Below are 27,269 nucleotides of genomic sequence, written 5' to 3'. Positions count from 1 at the left end.
TATCGTGACGGCAAGCATTTTATACACAAATTGTGTGACATGCTTTTATATTATGCACACCATGTAAGTGCATTTCTTATCTGTCTTAATCTATAAAAATACTTTAATTCAATCTGCGCAATGGTCCCTGTTCTCTCTTTTTACTGAGGTACCAACTCCCTGATACTCCAAAGACTGCGATGTTTGTGATATGCCCTAATTATATTACTACATTGTGAGTAGGAATTACACAGGAGCCAAGATAAGAATATCTAGTCACTTATTAGAAAAACATCTGCACTTAGCTGTGTTTTTTCTTCTTTCTTGTGGTTTGCATTTCTCCCATGCTCCCCGGATTTTTGAAGTAGGCTTCATCAAGACAGGTTAGGGTGTACGCTTACACCGAAACGTTGATACTTGAGTAAAGATTATGTTTTAAACTTCAAAAGTAGTGTGCAATACTATATTCTCATTGTGAAGTGCTTACAGTGTGCAGCTGTAGCTGCTTTTATTGAGCACCCCGCAACTTCACTTGGCGCTACATGTTCCTGTATTAGCAAAGTAAGGTCATTTTTGGTTTTGCGTATTGCACATTTCACACAATTACAGAATCCTTTTCTTTCTTGACATACGAAATATATGAATGCAAACCTGAACCCGTCTATACTGCTTTGTTTTGTGGCAATAAAACATTCTGATTACGCCAACCTCTTGTTTGTGAACTCAGGCAGTGAAGGGCTAAGTGGTATCTAGCCACCCTTTGAGACCTTAATGTTTACACAGAAGGCAGTACCATAGAACAGCAGGTTCTCAACATTTTTTTTTGAGTAGTGTCACCCTTGACGGATTTTTAGATCTCATGATACCGTTGCTCTTCAGATCTCACTCATCCCCCTCCTTGCTTAAATGTAACACTCACCCTCATTTTCACAAGCACACCCACCACAATCAGCTACCCTCTTCTTAAACACTCTATATTGACCCTCATTTATCCCCCCCTCTGTATCATACACCACATGTACCCTCCTTCTCTTCCCTATACCACACACCTTCCTCAACCCCACGCAAAGAACTCTTCCCCATGCAAAACACTCACCTCCCCACACACAGTCCTTGCACTCTCCTCCTCCCACACACACACACAACTCTCACACTCTCCTCCCCACACACACAGCCCTCGTACTCTCCTCCCCACACGCACAGCCCTCGCATTCTCCTCCCCAGACACACAGCCCTCGCATTCTCCTCCCCAGACACACAGCCCTCGCACTCTTCTCCCCACATAGACAGTCCGCGCACTCTCCTCCCCACGCAGAGCCCTCACACTCTCCTCCCTACGCACACAGCCCTCGTACTCTCCTCCACACACGCACAGCTCTCGCACTCTCCTCCCCACACACACAGCCCTCGTACTCTCCTCCCCAGACACACAGCCCGCGCACTCTCCTCCCTAGAGACAACAGCCCTCGCACTCTCCTCCCTAGAGGCACAGCCCTCACACTCTCTTCCCTAGAGGCACAGCCCTCACACTCCCCTCCCCACGCACACAGCCCGCGAACTCTCCTCCCCACGCACACAGCCCGCGCACTCTCCTCCCCACGCACACATCCCTCACACTCTCCTCCCCAGACACAAAGCCCGCGCACTCTCCTCCCCAGACACACAGCCCGCCCACTCTCCTCCCCAGACACACAGCCCGCCCACTCTCCTCCCCAGACACACAGCCCGCCCACTCTCCTCCCCAGACACACAGCCCGCCCACTCTCCTCCCCAGACACACAGCCCGCCCACTCTCCTCCCCAGACACACAGCCCACCCACTCTCCTCCCCAGACACACAGCCCGCCCACTCTCCTCCCCAGACACACTGCTCGCGCACTCTCCTCCCTAGAGGCACAGCCTGCCCACTCTCCTCGCCAGACACACAGCCCGCCCACTCTCCTCCCCAGACACACAGCCCGCCCACTCTCCTCCCCAGACACACAGCCCGCCCACTCTCCTCCCCAGACACACAGCCCGCCCACTCTCCTCCCCAGACACACAGCCCGCCCACTCTCCTCCCCAGACACACAGCCTGCCCACTCTCCTCCCCAGACACACTGCCCGCGCACTCTCCTCCCTAGAGGCACAGCCCGCCCACTCTCCTCCCCAGACACACAGCCTGCGCACTCTCCTCCCTAGAGGCACAGCCCTCCCACTCTCCTCCCAACGCACACAGCCCGCACACACTCCTCCCCACACACACAGCCCTCGTACTCTCCTCCCAACGCACACAGCCCGCACACACGCCTCCCCACGCACAGCTCTCACACTCTCCTCCCCACACGCACAGCCTGCGCACTCTCCTCCTCACACACACAGCCCGCGCACTCTCCTCCCCAGACACACAGCCCACGCACTCTCCTCCTCACACACACAGTCCGCGCACTCTCCTCCTCACACACACAGCCCGCGCACTCTCCTCCCCAGACACACAGCCCGCGCACTCTCCTCCCCAGACACACAGCCCGCGCACTCTCCTCCCCAGACACACAGCCCGCGCACTCTCCTCCTCACACACAAAGCCCGCGCACTCTCCTCCTCACACACACAGTCCTCGTACTCTCCTCCCCAGACGCACAGCCCGCGCACTCTCCTCCTCACACGCACAGCCCGCGCACTCTCCTCCTCACACACACAGCCCGCGCACTCTCCTCCCCAGACACACAGCCCGCGCGCACTCCTCCTCACACACACAGCCCGCGCACTCTCCTCCTCACACACACAGCCCGCGCACTCTCCTCCTCACACACACAGCCCGCGCACTCTCCTCCTCACACACACAGCCCTCGTACTCTCCTCCCCAGACACACAGCCCGCGCACTCTCCTCACACGCACAGCCCGCGCACTCTCCTCCTCACACGCACAGCCCGCGCACTCTCCTCCTCACACACACAGCCCGCGCACTCTCCTCCCCAGACGCACAGCCCGCGCACTCTCCTCCTCACACGCACAGCCCGCGCACTCTCCTCCTCACACGCACAGCCCGCGCACTCTCCTCCTCACACGCACAGCCCGCGCACTCTCCTCCCCAGACACACAGCCCGCGCACTCTCCTCCTCACACACACAGCCCGCGCACTCTCCTCCCCAGACACACAGCCCTCGTACTCTCCTCCCCAGACGCACAGCCCGCGCACTCTCCTCCTCACACGCACAGCCCGCGCACTCTCCTCCCCAGACACACAGCCTATGCACTCTCCTCCTCACACACACAGCCCTCGTACTCTCCTCCCCAGACGCACAGCCCGCGCACTCTCCTCCTCACACGCACAGCCCGCGCACTCTCCTCCTCACACGCACAGCCCGCGCACTCTCCTCCCCAGACACACAGCCCGCGCGCATCCTCCTCACACACACAGCCCGCGCACTCTCCTCCTCACACACACAGCCCGCACACTCTCCTCCTCACACGCACAGCCCGCGCACTCTCCTCCTCACACGCACAGCCCGCGCACTCTCCTCCTCACACACACTGCCCGCGCACTCTCCTCCTCACACACACAGCCCGCGCACTCTCCTCCTCCCACACACAGCCCGCGCACTCTCCTCCTCACACACACAGCCCGCGCACTCTCCTCCCCAGACACACAGCCCGCGCGCACTCCTCCTCACACACACCTCCTCACACACACAGCCCGCGCACTCTCCTCCTCACACACACAGCCCGCGCACTCTCCTCCTCACACACACAGCCCGCGCACTCCTCCTCACACACACAGCCCGCGCACTCTCCTCCTCACACACACAGCCCTCGTACTCTCCTCCCCAGACGCACAGCCCGCGCACTCTCCTCCTCACACGCACAGCCCGCGCACTCTCCTCCTCACACGCACAGCCCGCGCACTCTCCTCCCCAGACACACAGCCCACGCACTCTCCTCACACACACAGCCCTCGTACTCTCCTCCCCAGACGCACAGCCCGCGCACTCTCCTCCTCACACGCACAGCCCGCGCACTCTCCTCCTCACACGCACAGCCCGCGCACTCTCCTCCCCAGACACACAGCCCACGCACTCTCCTCCTCACACACACAGCCCGCGCACTCTCCTCCTCACACACACAGCCCACGCACTCTCCTCCCCAGACACACAGCCCGCGCACTCTCCTCCTCACACACACAGCCCGCGCACTCTCCTCCTCACACACACAGCCCACGCACTCTCCTCCCCAGACACACAGCCCGCGCACTCTCCTCCTCACACACACAGCCCGCGCACTCTCCTCCTCACACACACAGCCCTCGTACTCTCCTCCCCAGACGCACAGCCCGCGCACTCTCCTCCTCACACGCACAGCCCGCGCACACTCCTCCTCACACGCACAGCCCGCGCACTCTCCTCCCCAGACACACAGCCCGCGCACTCTCCTCCTCACACACACAGCCCGCGCACTCTCCTCCCCAGACACACAGCCCGCGCACTCTCCTCCCCAGACACACAGCCCGCGCACTCTCCTAATCACACACACAGCCCTCGTACTCTCCTCCCCAGACGCACAGCCCACGCACTCTCCTCCTCACACACACAGCCCTCGTACTCTCCTCCCCAGACGCACAGCCCGCGCACTCTCCTCCTCACACGCACAGCCCGCGCACTCTCCTCCTCACACGCACAGCCCGCGCACTCTCCTCCTCACACACACAGCCCGCGCACTCTCCTCCCCAGACACACAGCCCGCGCACTCTCCTCCTCACACACACAGCCCTCGTACTCTCCTCTCCAGACGCACAGCCCGCGCACTCTCCTCCTCACACGCACAGCCCGCGCACTCTCCTCCTCACACGCACAGCCCGCGCACTCTCCTCCTCACACACACAGCCCGCGCACTCTCCTCCCCAGACACACAGCCCTCGCACTCTCCTCCTCACACACACAGCCCTTGCACTCGCCTCAATTGTGCTGCTGTAGTGTTCTAACTCCAATATCTTTCTGAATAGCAAGGCAGTGTATCTCAATGAGGATGCCGTGCCTCAGACTAGCCCAAAGGCTTTTGTGAAAACAAATTAGGAATTTACAACTGTATTTGCTATCCTTGTATAATAACACTGGAATTGCAATTGTAAATATAACATTTAGCCGTAATTGGGTATTTAATTTCAGTTCCAAACCAGTTTTATACAAATCTAATGAGATGTCCCTGCAATTGGTTTATATATAAGTATGGTATACTTGAGGAATAGAATATTATGTAACACTGCATTAAGGGTTGCAATCAATGTAATAATAATGTTTACTGAATATATATGTAGCCCGGTCACCCTTTGCCCCCTTCGACCTCCCATGGAGCCTCCGTGGCCAGGACCGATGTCGGGTACTGCCGGAGGCCAGCGGCAGACCCGACGGCCATTCCGGAGGGTGGGGGCCGAGGAGGGAGCGCACCGGAGTGCAGGATATCTCCAGCGGCTCTCGCGTAGGGCGCCGCCATGTTGCGCCGGTTCGCGCATGCGCGGTAAGCCCCTGGCGGGCCGAGATAGTCGCGCATGCGCAGAAGAGCGTGCGAGGGCAGGAAGGAGTCGCGCGAGAGTAGGGACCGGTAGGGAGATGTTGCGGCGGCCATTAGGGGTTAGTGCAGGCAGAGGGAAGGCGTGCACGCGGCCCCAATGTTATTATAGGTGCCCCGGGACTACAATTCCCATAGGGCTTAGCGAGGGAGGCACCAGGTGCCTCATAGGAGCCAATAGGGCTGTAGGACTGCCAGGAGAAGTAAAGGATACATTTGGCGGGCTTGCAGCTACGTGGGCAGTCAGAGCGAGGAGCAGACAAGGGAAGGAGGTAGGGTACAGGAGCTCAGGGACTTCCTGTACTAGGCCAGCACCCCCTTGGCCTGAGATAGCTTTGAGGTACCCCCATATAGTGAGTGTTGCCAGGAACTGCCCTAGGTTAAGGGATCCTGTCACTCAGGGTTGGCAGTTGGAGCAGGGAAGCAGAGGGGGAAGGAAGGGTGCAAGGAGCGAGAGAAGCTCCTGCACCGTGTAAGGTCCCCCACAGTCCAGGTAGGCCCCAACTCCCCACCAGAGGTAGTGGGTAATTGCTAGGGACGGCCCAAGATAGGGACGCAGCCCTTAGTGAGGTTAATGGTGCTGTCTTGTCAGAGTCACGGCTGTCAGTGCTGTGGAGTCTGACAAGAAAGCAAAGGGTTTGTGCAGTACGGTTGCTGCACGCACTCAGTAGATGGTAGCGAGCAGCTGCCCCATTAGTTAGTCGTTAGTGGTAGTCAGGACTGGGAAGAGTTAGGGGACAGGAGCAGGCTATTAACCCCTTAGATCCCAGAGAGGTCCTCACCCCCCCAGTTTGTGGTACTACAGGGACAGGCCCTAGGTTAGAGATCCTGTCGTGTTAGTGCCAAGTGTTAGTTAGGAACTCAGCGGACGCTGCGGTTCCTGTGAAGCAGTTCGGACCCACGTTGGGGTCCACAGAGACTTTCATCAGAATAGGCTCGCCCCTGGTGGTCTGCGCGCATGCCAGGACTTCGGTTGGAGGATCAGACGGATTCATCACACGTCTGACCCTTTGTGAAGTGTTGCTGACCCGAGCACCGGAGTGCTCGGCAGGTACCTACAGTCATAAGTGCACCACCGGGCCCTTAGTGTAACTGTGACTGCGCAGTCACCCACGTTCTATCCAAGAGAGGGGACATTGGGTGGGATTCTCGGGACACTGGGTGGGATCACCTAGTGTTGGGAAAGCATCCTGCGCGACGCAGTGATAAGTGTCTTTTCGAGAGAGGGACACCGGTTATGTTGGTACCTGTCATGATATGTGTTATCTTATGTTTCTAAGTAAATAGTATCCGTTATTATATATCCCTGTGTGTGTATTGATTATTCGTGATTGTCCTGCGAGGAACCACTCCCCCTCCGGTGGGAGCCATCGCAGGTGGAGGCGCTGCATCGTTGTAAGTGATCACCCCTAGTATTGTGTTATGTCCCAGGTTCCCCGTGGCGGAAGCTCAGCCCTCCTGTGAGCCAACAGGTAATGCACCACACCTATGGTAACATCGTATGTTCCCTTGCACCCCACACTATATCTGCGATTGGGGGGGGGGGGAAACCCATTACATTTGGAGGCGCTGCTGAGATAGACCTGGGGGTGCCCTGTTTCAATTTTACTAAATTGCCCAGTCCCTAATTTTGTCCACCATGTTTGTCAAGTCCGGACGCGAGGTCCTTGCCTGGGCTTTGAGGCAAGACTTTAGTCCCCGCCGTGTGGTGGCCGTCGGAGGCCTTCCCGCACATATAGCATGTCAGGAGGTCTGGGAGCATATGCGTAAAATCCCCGGGTGGTCGTACGCTTGTCCATTAGATGAAGATAAAGACCCCACCTCCCAGTGGCGTTCGATGCTTTTTGAGGTGTCCTCTGGGTGGGATATATGCCTGTCAGAGTCCCCCTCCAAGTTGGTTATGCCCGGGTGCCCCCCTGAGGGTTACCCTTTAGTATACGCGGACCCCGCGCCCTGGCAACTTCCCCCAAGTGAGCAGCCTGCACGTGGTACCGCGCTCAAGGTGCAGAATAACTTTCCAGAAAATTGTCCGGGATTGGCGGGAAATCCTAAGCCCCTCCCCTGCAGCACGAGTGGTTTAGCACCAAGCCAGAACGAGTCCTTGATAGAAAGCGCCCCTCCTTTACCGTCCACTAGGGGGAGCAAGCTCAGTGAGCCCCAACCAGTAACTTCTGTTCACCATAAAGGAGATACCGGGTGCAGCGATATACCCCCTCTGCAGTTTGGAGTCTGGCGGACAAAGGCCGGGGATGTATCCATTATTTTGTGTCAGTGCTTACAAGATGACGTTATCATGTATGGTGGCAGGGCGTATGATGTATACAAGCGAATGGTAGCACTTAAGGTGGAACGAGAGAGCGAGGACGGGTGTCTACGGTGTGCCTGTAACAGAATTGACTGCCCACTTTGTACCTTGGCCTGGGGAGACAGGTGTAAAGATTGCGGGGCACAGTTCATGAAGCCCGTACTGCTGCCGTCTGCAGAATTCTCCAGTGAAGAGGTTGATGTCTCATCGGTGGCGATGCGCCTACCGGCGAACCACCCCAGCGATGATACAGAAGAGACAGAGGAATCACAGGGTAAGGTGTCTATGCCCCCATCTTCCTTTAGTGATCCCAGCGACAAGCCACTCGTGGTGATGCGCCTGCCGGCAGACCACGCGAGTGAAGTCATCAAGCCAACTATCTCAGTGACAGTGAATTCTGATATGGGCCCGTGTGCCCTACAACGGCCAGTCCGGCCTACAGAGGTACCTTCGGTCCCAGGCTTGGGATCAGTACCTGTTGACGACGATGACAAGGGTGAGTTGACTGCCCCAGGGGTGTTGGGTGTGAGCCTCCAGGTGACCGCGGAGCACGATAGCTTCTTAAGTCTGGACACCAGGGCGAATGGCTCCACTCGACATCGCGTCCTGGCGGAGGTGTCCCCCCTAGAAGATAGATGTCCCGCAGTACGAGTGGACCAGTACCCGCCGCCTGTCGTTCCAGAAGAAGAGATACCCATCGCCAGCCCGCAGAGTAGTAAGGAGCCCCCTTGCTCCCCACAGGCTCCGATGGAGGTGGCTGTGAAAAGGGCCAGAGTTACGGTTCCTGAACTGCGCGAGAGCCCGTGCGCTCTAACACAATTGGTCCCAGGACTGGGATCCAACGCTCCTGAGTTTCAGGACAGTGAGTGGACTGTCCCAGACGTGTTGTGGACAGGCCCCAAGACAGCCGAGGTGGGAACTAACAGCGTCCCCGAGGACCTGTTGGCCACCGGGAGTCACCGCAGTGGTAAGGTATCTACCCTTTACCCCCTGCCAGGTGAAGCAGAGACTTTGAGTAAAGAGACAGTGTCCAATTCTCGCTTCTCAGTGGAAGCGGCGAACGTACGTAGGGACAAGGACTGTGTGGCAAAGGAGCTAGTAGAAGTTGCCTCCTTTGTGTCCAAAAAGAAGTGGCCCGTTCGCCAAGTAGTGGCCCGCGGGAAAGGTCCTAGCCGCCTGGCCTGCTGCTTCCAAGCCATGGATGACCAGGTAAAGGCTGGTTTGAAGGACACTGTGCTATCCCTTCCACCAGGGGGAGGAAGTAGTACTGAACCAGTGACTGTTATTTCAGAGTGTGCTCTCCGAGAGATTCACCCTGGGGAGGCTCACGGATGCAAAAGTGAGGTACCCCCACATAATCAGTTAGGGGCACCCCACAAATGGTCTCAGCAAGCCGCTGATACTCAGCTGGCCTCGGGTAATAATGGGTGTGATGTGTCAGGTTTCAGGGCTGTTGCAGTCGACCTGTTAAGTGTGCCATTTATGCAATGTAAATTTTTATTGTGTAAACTGATGCCAGGTTATGTTGTTCCCCAAGCGAGGACGTTGGGCTTTTCACCAGGGGGAGAGTGTAGCCCTGTCACCCTTTGCCCCCTTCGACCTCCCATGGAGCCTCCATGGCCAGGACCGATGTTGGGTACTGCCGGAGGCCAGCGGCAGACCCGACAGCCATTCCGGAGCGTGGGGGCCGAGGAGGGAGCGCACCGGAGTGCAGGATATCTCCGGCGGCTCTCGCGTAGGGCGCCGCCATGTTGCGCCGGTACGCGCATGCGCGGTAAGCCCCTGGCGGGCCGAGATAGTCACGCATGCGCAGAAGAGCGCGCGAGGGCAGGAAGGAGTCGCGCGAGAGTAGGGACAGGTAGGGAGATGTTGCGGCGGCCATTAGGGGTTAGTGCAGGCAGAGGGAAGGCGTGCGCGCGGCCCCAATGTTATTATAGGTGCCCCGGGACTACAATTCCCATAGGGCTTAGCGAGGGAGGCACCAGGTGCCTCATAGGAGCCAATAGGGCTGTAGGACTGCCAGGAGAAGTAAAGGATACATTTGGCGGGCTTGCAGCTACGTGGGCAGTCAGAGCGAGGAGCAGACAAGGGAAGGAGGTAGGGTACAGGAGCTCAGGGACTCCCTGTACTAGGCCAGCACCCCCTTGGCCCGAGATAGCTTTGAGGTACCCCATATAGTGAGTGTTGCCAGGGACTGCCCTAGGTTAAGGGATCCTGTCACTCAGGGTTGGCAGTTGGAGCAGGGAAGCAGAGGGGGAAGGAAAGGTGCAGGGAGCGAGAGAAGCTCCTGCACCGTGTAAGGTCCCCCACAGTCCAGGTAGGCCCCAACTCCCCACCAGAGGTAGTGGGTAATTGCTAGGGACGGCCCAAGATAGGGACGCAGCCCTTAGTGAGGTTAATGGTGCTGTCTTGTCAGAGTCGAGGCTGTCAGTGCTGTGGAGTCTGACAAGAAGGCAAAGGGTTTGTGCAGTACGGTTGCTGCACGCACTCAGTAGATGGTAGCGAGCAGCTGCCCCATTAGTTAGTCATTAGTGGTAGTCAGGACTGGGAAGAGTTAGGGGAGAGGAGCAGGCTATTAACCCCTTAGATCCCAGAGAGGTCCTCACCCCCCCAGTTTGTGGTACTACAGGGACAGGCCCTAGGTTAGGGATCCTGTCGTGTTAGTGCCAAGTGTTAGTTAGGAACTCAGCGGACGCTGCGGTTCCTGTGAAGCAGTTCGGACCCACGTTGGGGTCCACAGAGACTTTCATCAGAATAGGATCGCCCCTGGCGGTCTGCGCGCGTGCCAGGAGTTCGGTTGGAGGATCAGACGGATTCATCACACGTCTGACCCTTTGTGAAGTGTTGCTGACCCGAGCACCGGAGTGCTCGGCAGGTACCTACAGTCATAAGTGCACCACCGGGCCCTTAGTGTAACTGTGACTGCGCAGTCACCCACGTTCTATCCAAGAGAGGGGACATTGGGTGGGATTCTCGGGACACTGGGTGGGATCACCTAGTGTTGGGAAAGCATCCTGCGCGACGCAGTGGTAAGTGTCTCCTCGAGAGAGGGACACCGGTTATGTTGGTACCTGTCATGATATGTGTTATTTTATGTTTCTAAGTAAATAGTATCCGTTATTATATATCCCTGTGTGTGTATTGATTATTAGTGATTGTCCTGCGAGGAACCACTCCCCCTCCGGTGGGAGCCATCGCAGGTGGAGGCGCTGCATCGTTGTAAGTGATCACCCCTAGTATTGTGTTATGTCCCAGGTTCCCCGTGGCGGAAGCTCAGCCCTCCTGTGAGCCAACAGGTAATGCACCACACCTATGGTAACATCGTATGTTCCCTTGCACCCCACACTATATCTGCGATTGGGGGGGGGGGAAACCCGTTACATATACTTTCATTATTAACGGCATTCTATGTGCATAATCTGCAAGTGTACATAGCAGGAAGATACTTTTTTTTAGTCTCTACTGTACTGGCGTATTTGTTCATCCACCGAGCATAGAAGATGCTGTACTACACCATCAAACCTCAGCAAAGTGCTATCTCTCTCACCCACTCTGGTGTGATCTCCAGTTTCTAACCTTGACCGTGCTTTTGTCTGTCTGGAAAACGTCACACTTGTAGAGTCTTGTGAGTGATAGATGGAGGGTATATTATAACTGAGATGTAATAAATGAGGTAGGACTGGCTGCATGGTGCCCAATGAGTTCATTAAAGCACCCTGAGCCAAGAGTGCCCCCAGAAATTGATGGGGCAAGTTTACTAGGGACTATAAACATAGAATTTTTAGATGGCACCCATGACCATACAATAGGAAGCCGCAACGTCATCCATTGTGGCTTCCTACTAGTCCAGTGGTTTGACGGTCATTTTGAATCTCCTCAGGAGAGGAGACAGACGCCTAAAACAAAGTTTTGGGGGAACTGTGGGGTCCCCCCAGAGCTGAAGCAAGATATTTTTAGCACAGGGGACTCCCCCTTCCCCGAGATACTTACATCAGTTGCAGTTTTCTATTGAACAGCCATTTAAATCCCCCTTAATAACCAGGAAGTAATGCCGATAACTTCACTGGTAAGTATATCAGAAACTGGGACAGTCGGCTACAGGGGACCCCCAGGTTCCCATGGGATTGCTGCTTTAACCTCACAGCTGTAACAATAAATAAATGTTTGTTGGTTTGTGGACTTTTGTTGTTTGTGGTCACGTGACAATCCCCACTGATTTTCTTTTGTTCTTTGTTTGTAAAGTACTTGTGATTCCATAACAAAAAAAATTGTGTGTGGGTCGAGCACGTGCATTTTACGTGAAACGTCTGTCTTTTGTCACTGAAATTTGTGTTTGTGATGGTGATTTTTTAAATGAAAACTCAAAACACAATTTCAGCAAAGAAGTTTGACTTAGAACGTGCGTGCTCTGCACACATCCCATTTTAGCTATTTGCACTTCTATATTTATACCAACTGTGAATTCCTTGTGTGTGTGTGTGTATCTGTGTGTGTGTCTCTCTGTGTCTCTGTGTGTGTGTGTGTGTGTGTGTGTGTGTGTGTGTGTGCCTGTGTGTGTGTGTCTCTCTGTGTCTCTCTGTGCCTGTGTGTGTGTGTCTTCTCCAAAGTGGAGGCAAGTGTTGTACCTCTGCATGTGTACTAAGGCCGGTTTCTGCGCATGTGCGTCACGCCAACGGCTGCAACAGACTCTTTTGCCCGCACTGACGGCCTCTTTTGCCCACATAACGTCACTTCCGTCTCCAGCTAAGAAAATGAACTCCTGCCAGCAAAGAAGTTTCACTTCAATAAGTGTGTTGCACAAAGAGTACGGAGTAAAAAGAATTGTCTAGGATAAAATAAAACCACATACATGTTTCACAGGAAACAAAAATGTGTGGACTTACTTACTGTACACCCACAATAAATAATATTTTTAGTTCATTTGCCTAGCCCCGGATTGTTTTTTCCTAGACCGGCTGTGCTTCGCTCCCCACACGTGGATTTTCGCCTTACTTTAAGGATGACTGAATCATTCTAGAGAACCGTAGGTATATACCGTATGCCTTTATTTATATAGCGCTACAGCTGTCCTTAGCGCTACACAATGCAGTACAGGGTGTTATAATACAATAAGTGCAACAAACAAGATCAGACAATAGGAAAAGAAATCCCTGCCCCGTAGATCTTACAATCTAAGATTACATTGATATGTTGCTTCATTTTTTTTGGCTGCCATGTGGGACTACACTTTTAAGCATCTAAAATTAAATACATTATTTGACCCGTCACCATATTATAAGCCATGTCCATGAGTCTCATCAAAATATATGCCATGTCTATAAGCCTGGTTAAAAATGAGCGCTGAATGAACTGGCCTTTCAATGTGGAGCAGAGTGGCAAGGTTTGTTAACACTGAGGTAAAACAACAACATTTAATGACATCAATCTGATCAGAGTGACCTACCTTCAACAACAGCACTAATGGTAAAGTCTGCTGGCCCATAGTAGCAGGGGTTGTCCACGGAAGAGCCTGGCTTAGGTATCCTGCTCCTGCCCAGGAATTTCCCTCCAATGACACCCGAGTTACGAACTTGTGGCTCAAAGATACTGATCATGTCATCGGATAGAAAGTAGGAGATGATAAAGCGCCGGCCTTTGTCCTCGGGGTTCACAGAGTCCTAGGGAAATAGTGTATCAGACTCTCAATAAATATGGGATTGTAAGTGTTTACAATTATTTTACACACCACTATCCCCGCTCCTATCAGCTTAGGAATATTTGACTTAATCACATTGAATTCATTTCTTCCCATCACCTCTCAAACCTGTGCTCCCCTTTTCCCTTGCATTTCTATATGCAGTTTTATATCTGAATTAAATATAGCATAGTTACCCTCAAAAAAATGATCTGACTGGTTCATGAGGATTCCAAATCACTGCTATAAGTTTAGCTCGTTAGACGGATTCTATGGACAATCAACCTTTGCAATGGCTATTTACTGGTCTACACCATTTATTGATCGGTAGCAATATATGATAATATGGACAAAATATTCTCTGGAGACAAAAAGGTACGATTTTGCCTTTGCTTTTGTAAGGCCGAGTCCATAGAAGGACAGGCCGCGCTGAGCCGTGCGGACGCTCCGCGCTGAGACCCTGCATCCTCAATGAGGATGCCTTGAGAGGGGGCTCGCGCGAGCGTCCGCAGGCGTGCTGAGGCTTTGGAATTTTCAGCCGAGCGCCAAGCTGTTTTTCAGCGCGCTGTCGGCTGAAAACATCCAATCAGCCTGAAGCAGCGTCAACGTCACGGCGCCGTGACGTTGACGTCAGTGCGTCGCGGGCGATTGGCCCAGCGACGTCACTGCCCCGCCTCCAACCACCTTCCCCCCGGCTCCCTTCGTGCTCGCCTGCATGCAATCGCGCAGACTTCAGCAGGTGAGCCTCAGCGTCAGCGCGCCTCCACTCTGATCAAGCCTCTATGGCCCCGGCCTTAGATTGCAGATGCGCAATGTGTCTGCTGCTAAAAAGCAGAACCTAGCAGGTTAATGATGAATATCAAAAAGTAACCACCAGCTTTCTGTCATGACAACTTATTGTTCCCCTGTGAGATGCCAAACAACCTTTCAATGTATTTCTGCATTTTCTATCACCACCTATGCTTAAGATTGCCAGGTGTCCAGTATTGAACCGGACTGTCCTGTATGAGAGGTAATACTGGGAGAAGGTATAGTGCACACTGTCCTTAAATTTCTATCTCCTCCTAGTCTGTGTATTTCTCCCTGCAGCTCCCAGTCTCCCGTGGAATATCCAACGAACAAATACAAGTACAGCGGGGAATATCAGCGGGGAATATCCAACGAACAAATACAAGTACAGGGGCGCATAAGAGAAGAAACAAAAGACACAATTACTAATAATAATATTATAAACAGTTTATCAGTACACATAAAGAGTGTACAACTTGCATAAAATATGTAAATTGGATCACGATAATCCCAAACATCCGCAACACCCTCGAGGAAGGGGCCCTTGAAGAAGTGTCTTTGAGACACGAAAAGCGTCGCGGTGGTGTCATACGCAGCGATGTAGTCACGTGACGACGGACTACGGAAGCTGCAGATTGCATACCCACGAGGATGCCATAGGATTAGTGCCTTCAGCCTTTTTCATACCATCTTAGAGACTGTGCAACTTTTCGTCCCATTAAGACACTGGGACTGTTTGGCGTGGGGATCAGAGGAATTTGGGCCCCTTCCTCGAGGGTGTTGCTGACGTTTGGGATTATCGTGATCCACCTTACATATTTTAAGTAAGTTGTACACTCTTTATGTGTACTGATAAAGTGTTTATAATATTATTAATTGTGTCTTTTGTTTCTTCTCTTATGCGCCCCTGTACTTGTATTTGAGAGGTAATACTGAACATGTATGTGTTCAGTATTATCAATCAGGACATACAGTAGTGATCTGACCGGCTTGGGGGGCCGCAGGATTTCCTAGAGCAGGGATGTGGCTAGGGGGCTGGTCAGCTTCCTCCATCCTGATTGGCTGCATTACCCAGCAGCAGCCAATCAGGAGGAGGGGTCATGAGCCTCATGGTGGGGCCAAGGAGAGGAGGAAACGGCATTGAGGTGTGTGTGTCTGTGTGTGTGTGTGTGTGTCGCACTTGTCACCGTTGTCCAGTATTTTTGGCGAAGCCACCTTGTAACCCTACCTCTGCTAAATAAACTTTTCTATATATTTACTACAGTCTCAGTGACTTATATATGAAAGCAAAAGTGGTGTAATTCTCTGTCAAATATGTACAGTATCACGCATAAAAAACCCTGAAAGTAATAAAAAAAAAAATGACTTCCATATATCTTGTGCAGCTTTTTTTGCCCCGGAATTGCTCAACTTTTGCTCTGACCCCATAGTGAGTAGATGTTGTGTTTACATTTCCCAGGATAAACAAAGACCATGACAAATCTCCTTGATAATTTCATTTAGCTGCCAGCGATCCAGCCTCGCTGTGTGGCCTATTCACAAAGCAGTGATAAGTGGTTTTAAGTGCGATAAATGCCATTATAGCTCGATACTGCCTGCTCTGCTATCCACAAAGCAGTGATAACAGTGCAGTATCGCGCTATAATGGCTTTTTATCACCCATAAACAGTCAAGTGAAAAAAAAGTCGTATGCTATGCCCAAAAATGGCAAATCTTTTTGCCAGTAACTGCTATTCACAAAGCAGTGATAACTTTATCGTACTATAAAAGCTCACCATTTATTTTCACCAGCTAAAGGCTGGCGCAAAAGAGATGGAGATGAATGCATAAAAGCATTTTTTTTCCTGCACAGCATTAATACTGTGGCCGGGGGGGGGATCTCCGGGTGGTCCCTGCGGGTGTCCTGGGCACTCCAGGTGGTTCCCCGTGGGTGTCCGGGGTCCGGTGGTCCTCTCGGGTGTCCACTTTTTTTTTGGAAAATGCTTGCTTTTATTTCTTTTAAATGTATTTTGGTTCTTTGCTTTTAAATATTAATGCTATTTATTTTGTGTTTTGATTTTGAATTATGGCATTTTTTGTTGTGCTTTCAATTGTTTATTTCTGTTACTTTTTGTTGTTTGCTTTTTAATTGTGGTTTATTTTTGGTCTTTTGCTTTTTAATAATGGTGTTTATTTGGAGTTTTCTTTTATTTATTGATGTTTTTTTGGTGTTTCAATGGTTAATTCTGGTGTTTATTTGGTATTTGCTTAATTGATTGCTGGTAATGTTGTGATGTTTACTTGTTTATTGTTGTTTATTTGGTGATTGTTTTGATTGTATTGGCTATTGTTGGTGGTTGTTTATTTTGTAGGTTGACCATTTACTGCCATAGTGTTAAATCATGCCCATATTATATGGGCATGATGTACCCACTGTGCCAATCAATTCATTTATTGGCATTTGTAATGTGTTTATTTTTCTATGTAATGGGTTTTATTTTAGGCCTGTTTTTTTTAGCGTCACCATTTATTGCTATAGTGGCAAATGATGCCCATATTATATGAGCATGATGTACCCACTGTACCAATGAATGGGTGGAAAGTGTGGGGGTAGTTGCCTGGGGAGGGTGGTTAGGCCTCCTGGGTGGGTAGTGGGGGAGGGTGGGTTAACCCATTAATTACTATAGTGGTTACTAACCGCTAAGGTGATTAAGGGGTTAGGGGCAATTAGGTTGTATTTTTTATTGCATTGTCTCTGGCAACGGGGGATTTGGACGGTGATGAGGATGGCCTTCATCGTGGCAGGCTGGCAGAGGTGAGTGCAAGTTTTATTTACTTTATTTCTGCTGGTTAATGTTTTATTTTAACTGGGCAAATGCACTATTATCCATATCATAATAGTCAGGGGTTCCCAAAAAGAGCTTGCTGGGGTTCTCTGTGTTGTTTAATAGTAATTTTGCCTATTACTGTACTGTATGTATTGGGGGGATGTAGTTATTTGAATGTATGCATATTATTATTGATTTTTTTAGGCACCGGATTGTTATCGCAGGCCAGTGAGGACCCGAGGGAACCACCCAAGGACCGCGGAAACAATCCGAGGGCCCCCGGACACCCGCGGGGACCACCTGAGGGCCCACGCCAACCTCTGGTATCATTCCTGTGCATAAAAACAAAAAATTGCTTGTATGTGTGTTAGGGCGTTATAGGGGTTGTTGGGGGCACAGGGGGTGGGTTGTGTATTGGTGACTAGTACATATTGCAATGTTTATTGGGGGCAATTGCCTCCCAAAAAACTGCTATTGTGCCTTAACCCTTCATTGCCTTAGCGGCTATCGGCTAAGGTAATGAAGCTGCTTTAATGTCAATTTTATTACAGGAGCAGGAGGTCTCCTGAGCTGAACCGCTTTGATTTCTACCTCAGGAATCCCCTGCTTCCTGAGATACAGGCCCCGGTATGAGGCATCGCGTCCTGGTATCACTGCCATTTTTAAATCGTCCACGTCACGTGACCGCGGGATTTAAATACTGGAGAAGATAACGACACCCCATACCAGGGCCTGTAACTCAGGAAGCAGGGGTCCCGAGGCTGAAATCAATGCGGTTAATCTCAGGAGACCCCCTGCTCCCGTGCACCATTAATCTTATACTATATTAGTGAAAGCACTGTATGTTTGCCTGCCTGCCTGCATGCCTGCATGCATGCCTGCCTGCTGGATGTCCGGTGTCCCTAGCGGCAATCTCATTGGTCCCTTGGCCCGCCCGCCCCCGCACACCTCTCATTGGCCTCACACACTCACACCACCCCCTTGGCCCGCCCCCCACACCTCTCATTGGCCTGAGGCGGAGTGACGGGCCAAAGGTCCAAAAAAATAAATAAAACACACACACACACACACACTCACACACTCACACACTCACACACTCACACACTCACACACTCACACACTCACACACTCACACACTCTCCCCTCTCCAAATCACCTTTTCCCCCTCCCCAGCGGCATCACCTCTTCCCCCTCCCCAGCGGCATCACCTCTTCCCCCTCCCCAGCGGCATCACCTCTTCCCCCTCCCCAGCGGCATCACCTCTTCCCCCTCCCCAGCGGCATCACCTCTTCCCCCTCCCCAGCGGCATCACCTCTTCCCCCTCCCCAGCGGCATCACCTCTTCCCCCTCCCCAGCGGCATCACCTCTTCCCCCTCCCCAGCGGCATCACCTCTTCCCCCTCCCCAGCGGCATCACCTCTTCCCCCTCCCCAGCGGCATCACCTCTTCCCCCTCCCCAGCGGCATCACCTCTCCCCGCTCCAAATCACCTCTCCCCGCTCCAAATCACCTCTCCCCGCTCCAAATCACCCCTCCCCGCTCCAAATCACCTAGCTTCCCGCAGCTGCCACGCGGCGCGTAAGATGGCGGACCCCCTTCCTCCCTCGCGGCGCCGAGTCAGACGGTGGCGGCGCCCGGAAGTACAGGTAGGTGTCGCTCCCCACCTCCGGCGCCAAACGGAACTGAGAAAGGGCGCATCAACTGAGGTGTGTGTGTGTGTGTGTGTGTGTGTGTGTGTGTGTCTCACTGTCCACTGCCCCCCCCTCCTATCCACTGCCCCCCCCCCTCCTGTCCACTGCCCCCCCCCTCCTGTCCACTGCCCCCCCTCCTGTCCACTGCCCCCCCCTCCTGTCCACTGCCCCCCCCTCCTGTCCACTGCCCCCCCCCTCCTGTCCACTGCCCCCCCCCCTCCTGTCCACTGCCCCCCCCCTCCTGTCCACTGCCCCCCCCCTCCTGTCCACTGCCCCCCCCCCTCCTGTCCACTGCCCCCCCCCTCCTGTCCACTGCCCCCCCCCCTCCTGTCCACTGCCCCCCCCCCTCCTGTCCACTGCCTCCCCCCTCCTGTCCACTGCAGGAAATGCAGGGGGAGGAATCCATGCCTTTGAGGCGCCCCCCCCTCCCTTTGACGCCCCCCCCCTCCCTTTGACGCCCCCCCCCTCCCTTTGACGCCCCCCCCCTCCCTTTGACGCCCCCCCCCTCCCTTTGACGCCCCCCCCCCTCCCTTTGACGCCCCCCCCCCTCCCTTTGACGCCCCCCCCCTCCCTTTGACGCCCCCCCCCTCCCTTTGACGCCCCCCCCCTCCCTTTGACGCCCCCCCCCTCCCTTTGACGCCCCCCCCCCTCCCTTTGACGCCCCCCCCCTCCCTTTGACGCCCCCCCCTCTCCCTTTGACGCCCCCCCCTCTGTCTTTGACGCCCCCCCCCTCCCTTTGACGCCCCCCCCCTGCCTTTGACGCCCCCCCCTGCCTTTGACGCCCCGCGCGCACACACTGACTGACTGCCGCACGCACACACTGACTGACGCGCACACAAAGCCTGACTGACGCACGCACACACTGACTGAGGCACACACTGACTGTGTGTGCGTCAGTCAGTCTGTGTGTGTTTGTGTTTCTGCCTCAGACTCACTGACGCGCGAGCAAACACACAGTGACTGACGCACACACGCTACATGAAGCTGTAAAGGAGGGAGGGAGGGGGGGGACTGGATTGATGTGAATGGGGGACAAACAGAGAGAGGGGGGAGGAGAGAGAGGAACGGGAACATTACATCCCGGGCAACGCCGGGTCTCTCAGCTAGTACAAATTAAATTAAAGCTGCTTCATTACCATAGCGGATAGCCTCTAAGGTATATTATATGGTGGCGCATAATCCCTATATATTTGTACTCAGTACTGTCATTTCTAACAATCTTAGCAGAGATATCTAGAGCTGTCAAAACCGGGTGATATTATGCAGGCAATTTAAACACACACCTCCAACTGTATCTATTTAGCAAGTACTGTATCTGTTTTTATTTTTATATTCTGTACATACTGTATTAAATTCAGCTGTGCCTATTTCAGCCAGTGGTTGAAGCTCGAAACCTTCAGCTAGTTAAAGGAGCTGGGGAATTGATGGCCAATCTGATAATAATCAGCTGGGTAAGAAGAATGTAACACCCCTTGTATGCTGTGTGTATGTAAATAAGTATACACATATAAATCCATATGACCTTTGCATATAGTAAATTGCACATGTTACATAGGCCCCTTAGAAGGTGTTACTTGCTTGTAAACTCCTCTATCCCACAGTGATGTAGAAAATAAAATGTACCTATTTTCATGTGCCAAATGTTGCAGTGTCTGCAAACATGATAGCATAGAGGAACCCTGTCATGTCACATCTCACACACTCAGCTTGAAGCTTGATAACCATGATGGTATCTCATGCTTTGCGGGCACAACCACGTGATATTTTGGCACTGAAACTATTTGAAAGTAAAACACATCTTACCAGAAGAGCTGCATATCTCAGTACTTTGTGGTCATTCTCCAACATTTTAAAAATGTCTTTCTTGGGAGGCTTGGGAACAAGAGCAAGACAGTTCTGAAGAGAGTCTTCGAGCAATCCAAAGCCATTGTAGGGCGGCATCTCCTGCAAGCAAAGAGGAGGCAAATGTAGAGATAAAGTAAATAGTGACCATAATACTTCAATACCTTGTACAATAGGCACAGCCACTTCATTTCAAATAACATTGTTTATAGCTTGCCGAACTTAAACAGGACTAAACATTGAAGCAGCAATCCTGGCAGCACTTTTTATTAAAAAAAAATACATATGCAGCATTTGATGACCTTTAATTAAATGAATTACCTAAGCTGCCGATCAGAGAATATCCTGCTCCCAGGGTGCACCTAATGGCCTATTATTTTATTCCCCATCCCCTCCCTCTCTCCCCCCCCCCTTTCTCTTCCCTTCCCCTCCGTTGGTACATTGTACATATAGTTTGGTATATGTGTCATTTGTTAATTAATATGTTTTTACTAATTTGTGTGTATGTCATTTGTATCCCACCCTTTTGTTTGTTTGGGCCGTTTATGGTCATTTTGCTAGGCTCATTAGGGTAAGCTAATTGGACGGCTTGTGTGTATTTTCTGCGGTATGGTCCCGATTGGCTAAGTACTTAGTTTGCCAAGGTACTTAATAGGTATCATGGGACCACTAAGCCAACCCCCTGAAGAAGTGTCCAGTCGACACGAAACGCGTTGAGCGGTGAGGTCATAGCAGCGATGGGAGACACGTGACGACGGAACCCGGAAGCTGTTAGCGGAGCAACTCCATGAGAACGCCAACTAACTAACTAAGACTGGTAGCTATTTTTTAGTCTTGGCTGCTGGACTTTACTTGCTTTAAAACCATTCTGAGGTATGATTTAGTGGTGGGTTTTTATACCCATTATGATCTCTTTCTTTTATGTGGAAGTTATATATGTTTTTATGGCTTAATATATATATATATATATATTATTTTGTGATTAAACTAAATCTTTGTATATCTTTTTTGCGCCCCTTTTTTTGTTTGTATGTACCTAATGGCCGACTTTTAATGAATCTTTCAGTCAATGGAATGCAACAGCTACAATGTAACCTTATATTACTAAGATAACAAATTGTTTATTATTACAGCTTTCAACTCAGCCACAGTCTCCTGCTGGGAACACTGCAACATTTTCCTGTTTGTGATCACTTGTTGCCAAAGCTTTTGTACTGCTGGGCTCAACAAGAGATGTGCCAGAGCCTGCTATAGCAACCACTAGAAAGGATGCTCAGTACATTAAAACATACAAAATTACATTAAGAGCTGAAAAATAAAAAGCAGTAAGTATTATTCAATACTACAGAACTGATTTTTAAAAAAAACCATAGGAGTTTTAATGTTTTGCTGCTTAGTAAATAAAACAATAAAATACCTGTTATAAGTAATGCCTTCCTGTAGTTGCCTTATTTTTTAATTTTTTTTAAAAGAGGCAATTCAAGCAGCACTTTCACAAAAAAATTTTTTTTTTAATATATGCAGCCTTTGATTACCTTTATTGAAAACTAATTACCTACTCTGCCAGTCGATTCGTTCTCTCGTGATCAATCAGCAAAGATTGTGAACACTTCCCAGTGTTCACTAAATTGCTGCCTTTCAGTTTCAAACAATCCCTCAGTCAGTGTAACTCAGCAGCTACAATATATTCTTATATTACTGAGGTAACACTATCGATTGTTACACTTGTTGCAGCTGAAACTGCTGGGAACATTGGCAACAAATTATCACAAACAGGAAAGTGTTGCAAATATCTTGCACTTCTGGGGATGTGTGCTAAAGCCTGCTCTAAAAATCAAAGGATACCCAGTATATTAAAACGAATTAAAAATGGCATTAAGAGTTGAATAACAAAATAACAAAAATGCAGTATTATCTAATGCTACAGAACTAATTTATTTAAGAAAAAAAAAACATGTACAATATTGCTTGGGTAATTGAGTGTTTCTAGAGAATAATATATATTAGTGCAACCACTTCTATATCTGTGACGTTAGAGTGCAAAAATATAATACTAGTCCAATGTTTAGTATGAGTTAAAGCAGTGGGGGGGGGGGCGCTATATTGTCTGTCTGGGGGGGGCGCGGGCGTTAGAGGCCCCACGCTTCCCCGAAGGCATTTAAAATAAATGCCGGGGATCGCGTGAAGCCTCTGTAACCGGTTTACTTACCTTGGTTCCAACGATACGTCTCCATGGCAACCGGTGTCAAATGACACCGCGGGTTCATGTGACGTCACACACGACCCCGCGATGTCATTTGACGCCGGGGGGGGTGGGGGCGGGCCGGAGAGGAGAAAGGGGGGCGCATGAATATAAGTTTGCGCACCCCTGAGTTAGAGACATGATGATGATAAATAGCTGCAGAGGTCCAAATATGGAGAAATATAGTCTATTTTCCCTTCGAACAAGACAATCTGAAGAGCAAGGGGCAAAACTGTGCATCAAGGGTCCACTCAACTGGGAGGCACATGGGACCTGAGCTCCAGACCACAAACATTTACTTGTTGGATCAGCTTTATGTTGTGGACAAATAATAAAAACTGTAGTGGTCATTTACTAAAGTCTCCCAGCTGCAAAACTGGGGCAAAACCAGTGTAAAAAAAAAAAAGATCCTCTCTCTAGAATTTAGCCTAACTGATATAAAAAAAGATCATCGATAACACCAAAGCTGACAGCCACCTAATGTGCTAATATAATAATATATTAAAACACAAATATGGTATTGAAATTGTCTGGTAGGTCTTGAAATTCATTAACAATTCTTTTTTTTTTTCTTATTATTTTTGAATACTTAAGCACATTCTGTCAATAGTGATTACTACACCATTGCCAAATAATTATGGGGCGCCAGTGAGATTGTACATCCACCAGAGCGCAATGTCCCTGCTGCCACGAGGACTTGGAATTCATGTTTTGGATGTAAATAATGACTTTCATAATGTACTGAGACCATCTTCCTATCTTTTATTACCTGTGCACTCTAATCCCATGCTGCTCTTTCCTTTACATATAACTAGAGAGGAGCACGTTTGGATTTTTGGAATGCGACACCCGAACCTCGGCAATCCGAGTCAAATGTTGTGAGATTGTATTGACTACATTTTACAACCTCGGGGGGATCGGTCACCAACAATCCGAACTTGCTCGCCGCTACATACATTAACGTCTTGCAAAAGCAAAAAAAATGAAGACATGCAGAAGACTTACATAGCGTTAAAGAGGCAGTCCCACCTAGCGGGCAAAAAGTGTAGTCTTACCTCAAAAGAGATTAGGTAAAGATCATAAAAACACTCCAAAGCATTTGTTTAACATGAAGACATTAAGGGCCATATTTACTAAACAGTGCTACACCATCATACACCTTTTTGAGCAGAAAGGCACCTTACAGCCCATTTATTTGAATGGGCTGTAAGGTGTCTTGACTTAGAACCTCTTAGTAAATACTGACCTAAACGTTTAATAATGGAAACATTTTAAAATAATTGAAAATAACTATACTTGTCTGATGGTTTAAATAATGTAAATTATCTATAATTAATCTATTAAACATGCCATTGCCATTACTTTACTTTGGTCCCATGGACTGCATCTTTAAGTCAGCAGGTTGTGATAATGTTTTGGGACCATTATTACTTTTCTGAAGGACAGTGGATAGGTTTATAGATGTATAACAATGTTTGCCTATCATTGGTGTGAACAACCTCGAAATATCACCATTATAGCTTAATAACGTGTGATTGTCCTAATTCTCTGTGCCAATTATTCTGTATAAACGCACAGCCAAACAATTTGGCGGACTGCATGTCCGAGTCACTAGTACATGGACATATGGTGGCTTTTGGTAAAAGTGATTAAAACTAGGAGAGACATGTAGCCAGACATTTAAAACGGTTCCCTGCTTTTCTACGTGCTTTAGAACGATTGCTAGCGGTGTACCTGGGGCACTTCCTCCTCTTTCTTCTTTGTCACATCGACCGGTTGGAAATCGGGAGCTCCAAGGTTTTCACGATAGAAGTCCCGAGTGTATGCATCGCAGTCATAGATTAGAAACTTGCGCCCCAGGATGCTAGTGTGCTTTCCCACGCAAAAATCACTGGGGGAATACCACTCCGTTACCTCCTTATCTGAGATTTCAAACACACACTTCGGGAAGGTATCTGTGTGGATATATAAATAAAATAATGTATTATAGCGCATCATACATAAAATACAAAAATGGTGTCCCACATGTAAGAACATGAATACTGACTAAGGCTGTGTCCATAGACATTACAGCCGTGCGGAGGCGCGCGGAGGCTGAGGGAAAGCGGGTGCTTTCCCTGGCCTTAGTACACGCGCCGTCTGGGGGCGTGTTTATGGGCGGGCCAGTGACGTCATGGAGCTTGTTCGTCCTCATTGGGCGAACTGCTCACATGACCGCCCGAGAAATCAGTTTTGACTAATTTCACGCGCATCGCGCACCCCCTCCCGCACGCTGTATAGACGCGATGACTGCCTTTAGGCAGTCTGATCGCTCAGCGTGCGTCCGCGCGGTCTGCCCCTGTATGGACACAGCCATATGTACGCTGTACCATCATACAGTATGGCGCTAATGGTTTTAGGAGAGAAATATATTTGTTTACGCAATGAACTCTTTCAATTTGTTTTCCAAAAATGATTATACATAGCCCTTCATAACTTTCACTTGCAGTACATCAAAAACGCCTGGGTTGTCCAAATTTAACTAATGACCGTGATATGTTTAATGGGTGATTTAATAGACGGTATCAATTCTGAAAGTTTATCCTCACAATGTTTGTATACATTGTAATATTTGGTTCAGGTGGATTGTATTGCACTAACTAACCTCTAATTGATTAATGTTTTCTTTGCTAACATGGCCTTAGAAATGGGCATCCACAAATCTGATTACAGTGTCATTAAACTACAGCAAATAAGACTGACAAACACTCCCATGTGCAGCATATAGTCCCAAATGAACCTGAGAACAATGGAAAATGTTGAAACTTAAAAAAAAAAAAAAAAAAAAAAAAAATGATGTAAAAATAATTGCAGTTGTCTGATATTTTAAGGCACGTTTTTTCCAAACCTCTCCTCATGACTCGCGGCCACACCAAGTTTCTGAGGCATTATATTAACATTCTGTTAATATACAAAAAAAAAGTGCATTCAAATAGATGCGAGTGCATTGGTTATTTTCAAAACCCGGTGTGGCCGCAAATCACGAGGAGAGGTTTTTAGTGAATTCTGCTCCTAATTGAGACTAGATTGTATGTAGGCTCTGCAGAACCTGAGGAGTCAAATGAACATATTATTTTATTTACATAGAGCCAGCCACACATCCAGACCTTCTCACCTTTTACGTCCTTCAATGATTTGGGTAAATGTTCCCGTTTCATTAGCACTGGAAAGGGGTCTCTTCCATCATTTCGCTCATGGACCTCCCGAATTTCCACAGTGTCATCCATAAGGTAATAATGAATAATCACAGGCCGTACATCCCCAAACATGCTTTCAGAGTCGTCCCAAATGGCGAAAAAACGCAGAACCTACAAAGGGAACAGATTATTTTCACTTGCAGACATAAAATGGTAACTTGCATACCCAAAAAATAAACGTGCAAACAAACATTGGGTTTTTGTAATGCACTGGTCAGAGAGTCAGAGTCCAATTGCTCTTTGTATGTTGCAGATTTTATTTTTAAAAAGCAGCTTGGCTCAAACTTTATTTGGCATTTAACCATATAAACAGTAAAGGACGGATAGACGCACAATTAAGCAGGAAGTAGTTTGATGGACAGATTTATATTTTATAGTGATGCAAAATTGAAGCAGAGAGTTTATCTCAACGGAAGCCTGGATGGCAAGTGGATGTAAAGCAAGAAAAAAGGCCAAAGGGCGAATTACACAAATACGGGGGAAAGATAAACATGATTTGGGCAGCAGAGCTATTTTTCCTATTTGCTGCAAAATCATGGACTCTACCAGATTTAATATCCAGCAAGTACTTTCTATCTCAATAGGGTACTCTCAAGCATGTTCATTATTTAACTACATCTGCACCTACCACTTATGCTGGAAGACGGGTTCCAAGCACTTACTATTTTTCTGTCCTTCGTCACATATCACCTGAGTCTACCACCCTCCAGGATTCAAACTTGACACCTTGCTATGGTGTCTCAGAAAGCTTCCCTTCTCTACCTTATAATTTATACCTGAAGGTATTTTAAAAATGATCTGTAATTTCCCCTATTTCTAGTCCAGGGGTGGCCAGCTCCAGCGCTCGAGAGCTAACAACAGGTCAGGTTTTTAGGATATCCCTTCAGCACAGGTGGCTCAATCATAATGTTGGTAGCGCTTGAGGACTTGAGTTGGCTACCCCTGTTCTAGCCTAATCCAATTGCCGACTGTAGGTCAGATATTCTAAGCGTCTGCAAATGATGATTTATGAAAGTGCTAGGCGGCCCCTGACTATAACTATGCAAACATTTAACATATACAGGTAGTCCTCGGTTATCCGACACAATGCGTTACTCAAAATGGCGTTGTAAAGCGAAACGTTGTAAAGCAAAACACGTTTCCCCATAGGAACACTGTTTAAATG

At 49.9% G+C, this 27,269-nt stretch overlaps 1 protein-coding gene across 2 annotated transcripts in view; it reads right to left on the bottom strand.

The window, feature by feature from the left end:
• The window catches only part of EFHC1 (EF-hand domain containing 1), a 56,552-nt gene that overhangs the window by 19,341 nt on the left and 9,942 nt on the right, over window positions 1-27,269 (bottom strand). For both annotated transcript variants that reach the window (XM_075598597.1, XM_075598598.1), the window contains exons 5-8: window positions 26,023-26,215; window positions 24,603-24,823; window positions 20,588-20,728; window positions 13,269-13,482 (exon numbers count right to left, since the gene is read on the bottom strand). In XM_075598597.1, the coding sequence (XP_075454712.1) occupies window positions 13,269-13,482; window positions 20,588-20,728; window positions 24,603-24,823; window positions 26,023-26,215 (769 nt within the window). The remainder of the gene's footprint in view (window positions 1-13,268; window positions 13,483-20,587; window positions 20,729-24,602; window positions 24,824-26,022; window positions 26,216-27,269) is intronic.

The sequence above is a fragment of the Ascaphus truei genome, chromosome 4 (genome assembly GCF_040206685.1).
Source record: "Ascaphus truei isolate aAscTru1 chromosome 4, aAscTru1.hap1, whole genome shotgun sequence".
Classification (NCBI taxonomy): domain Eukaryota; kingdom Metazoa; phylum Chordata; class Amphibia; order Anura; family Ascaphidae; genus Ascaphus; species Ascaphus truei.
The sequence above is the reverse complement of the archived record's forward strand: the minus strand, read 5'-3'. Positions and strand labels throughout refer to the sequence as shown.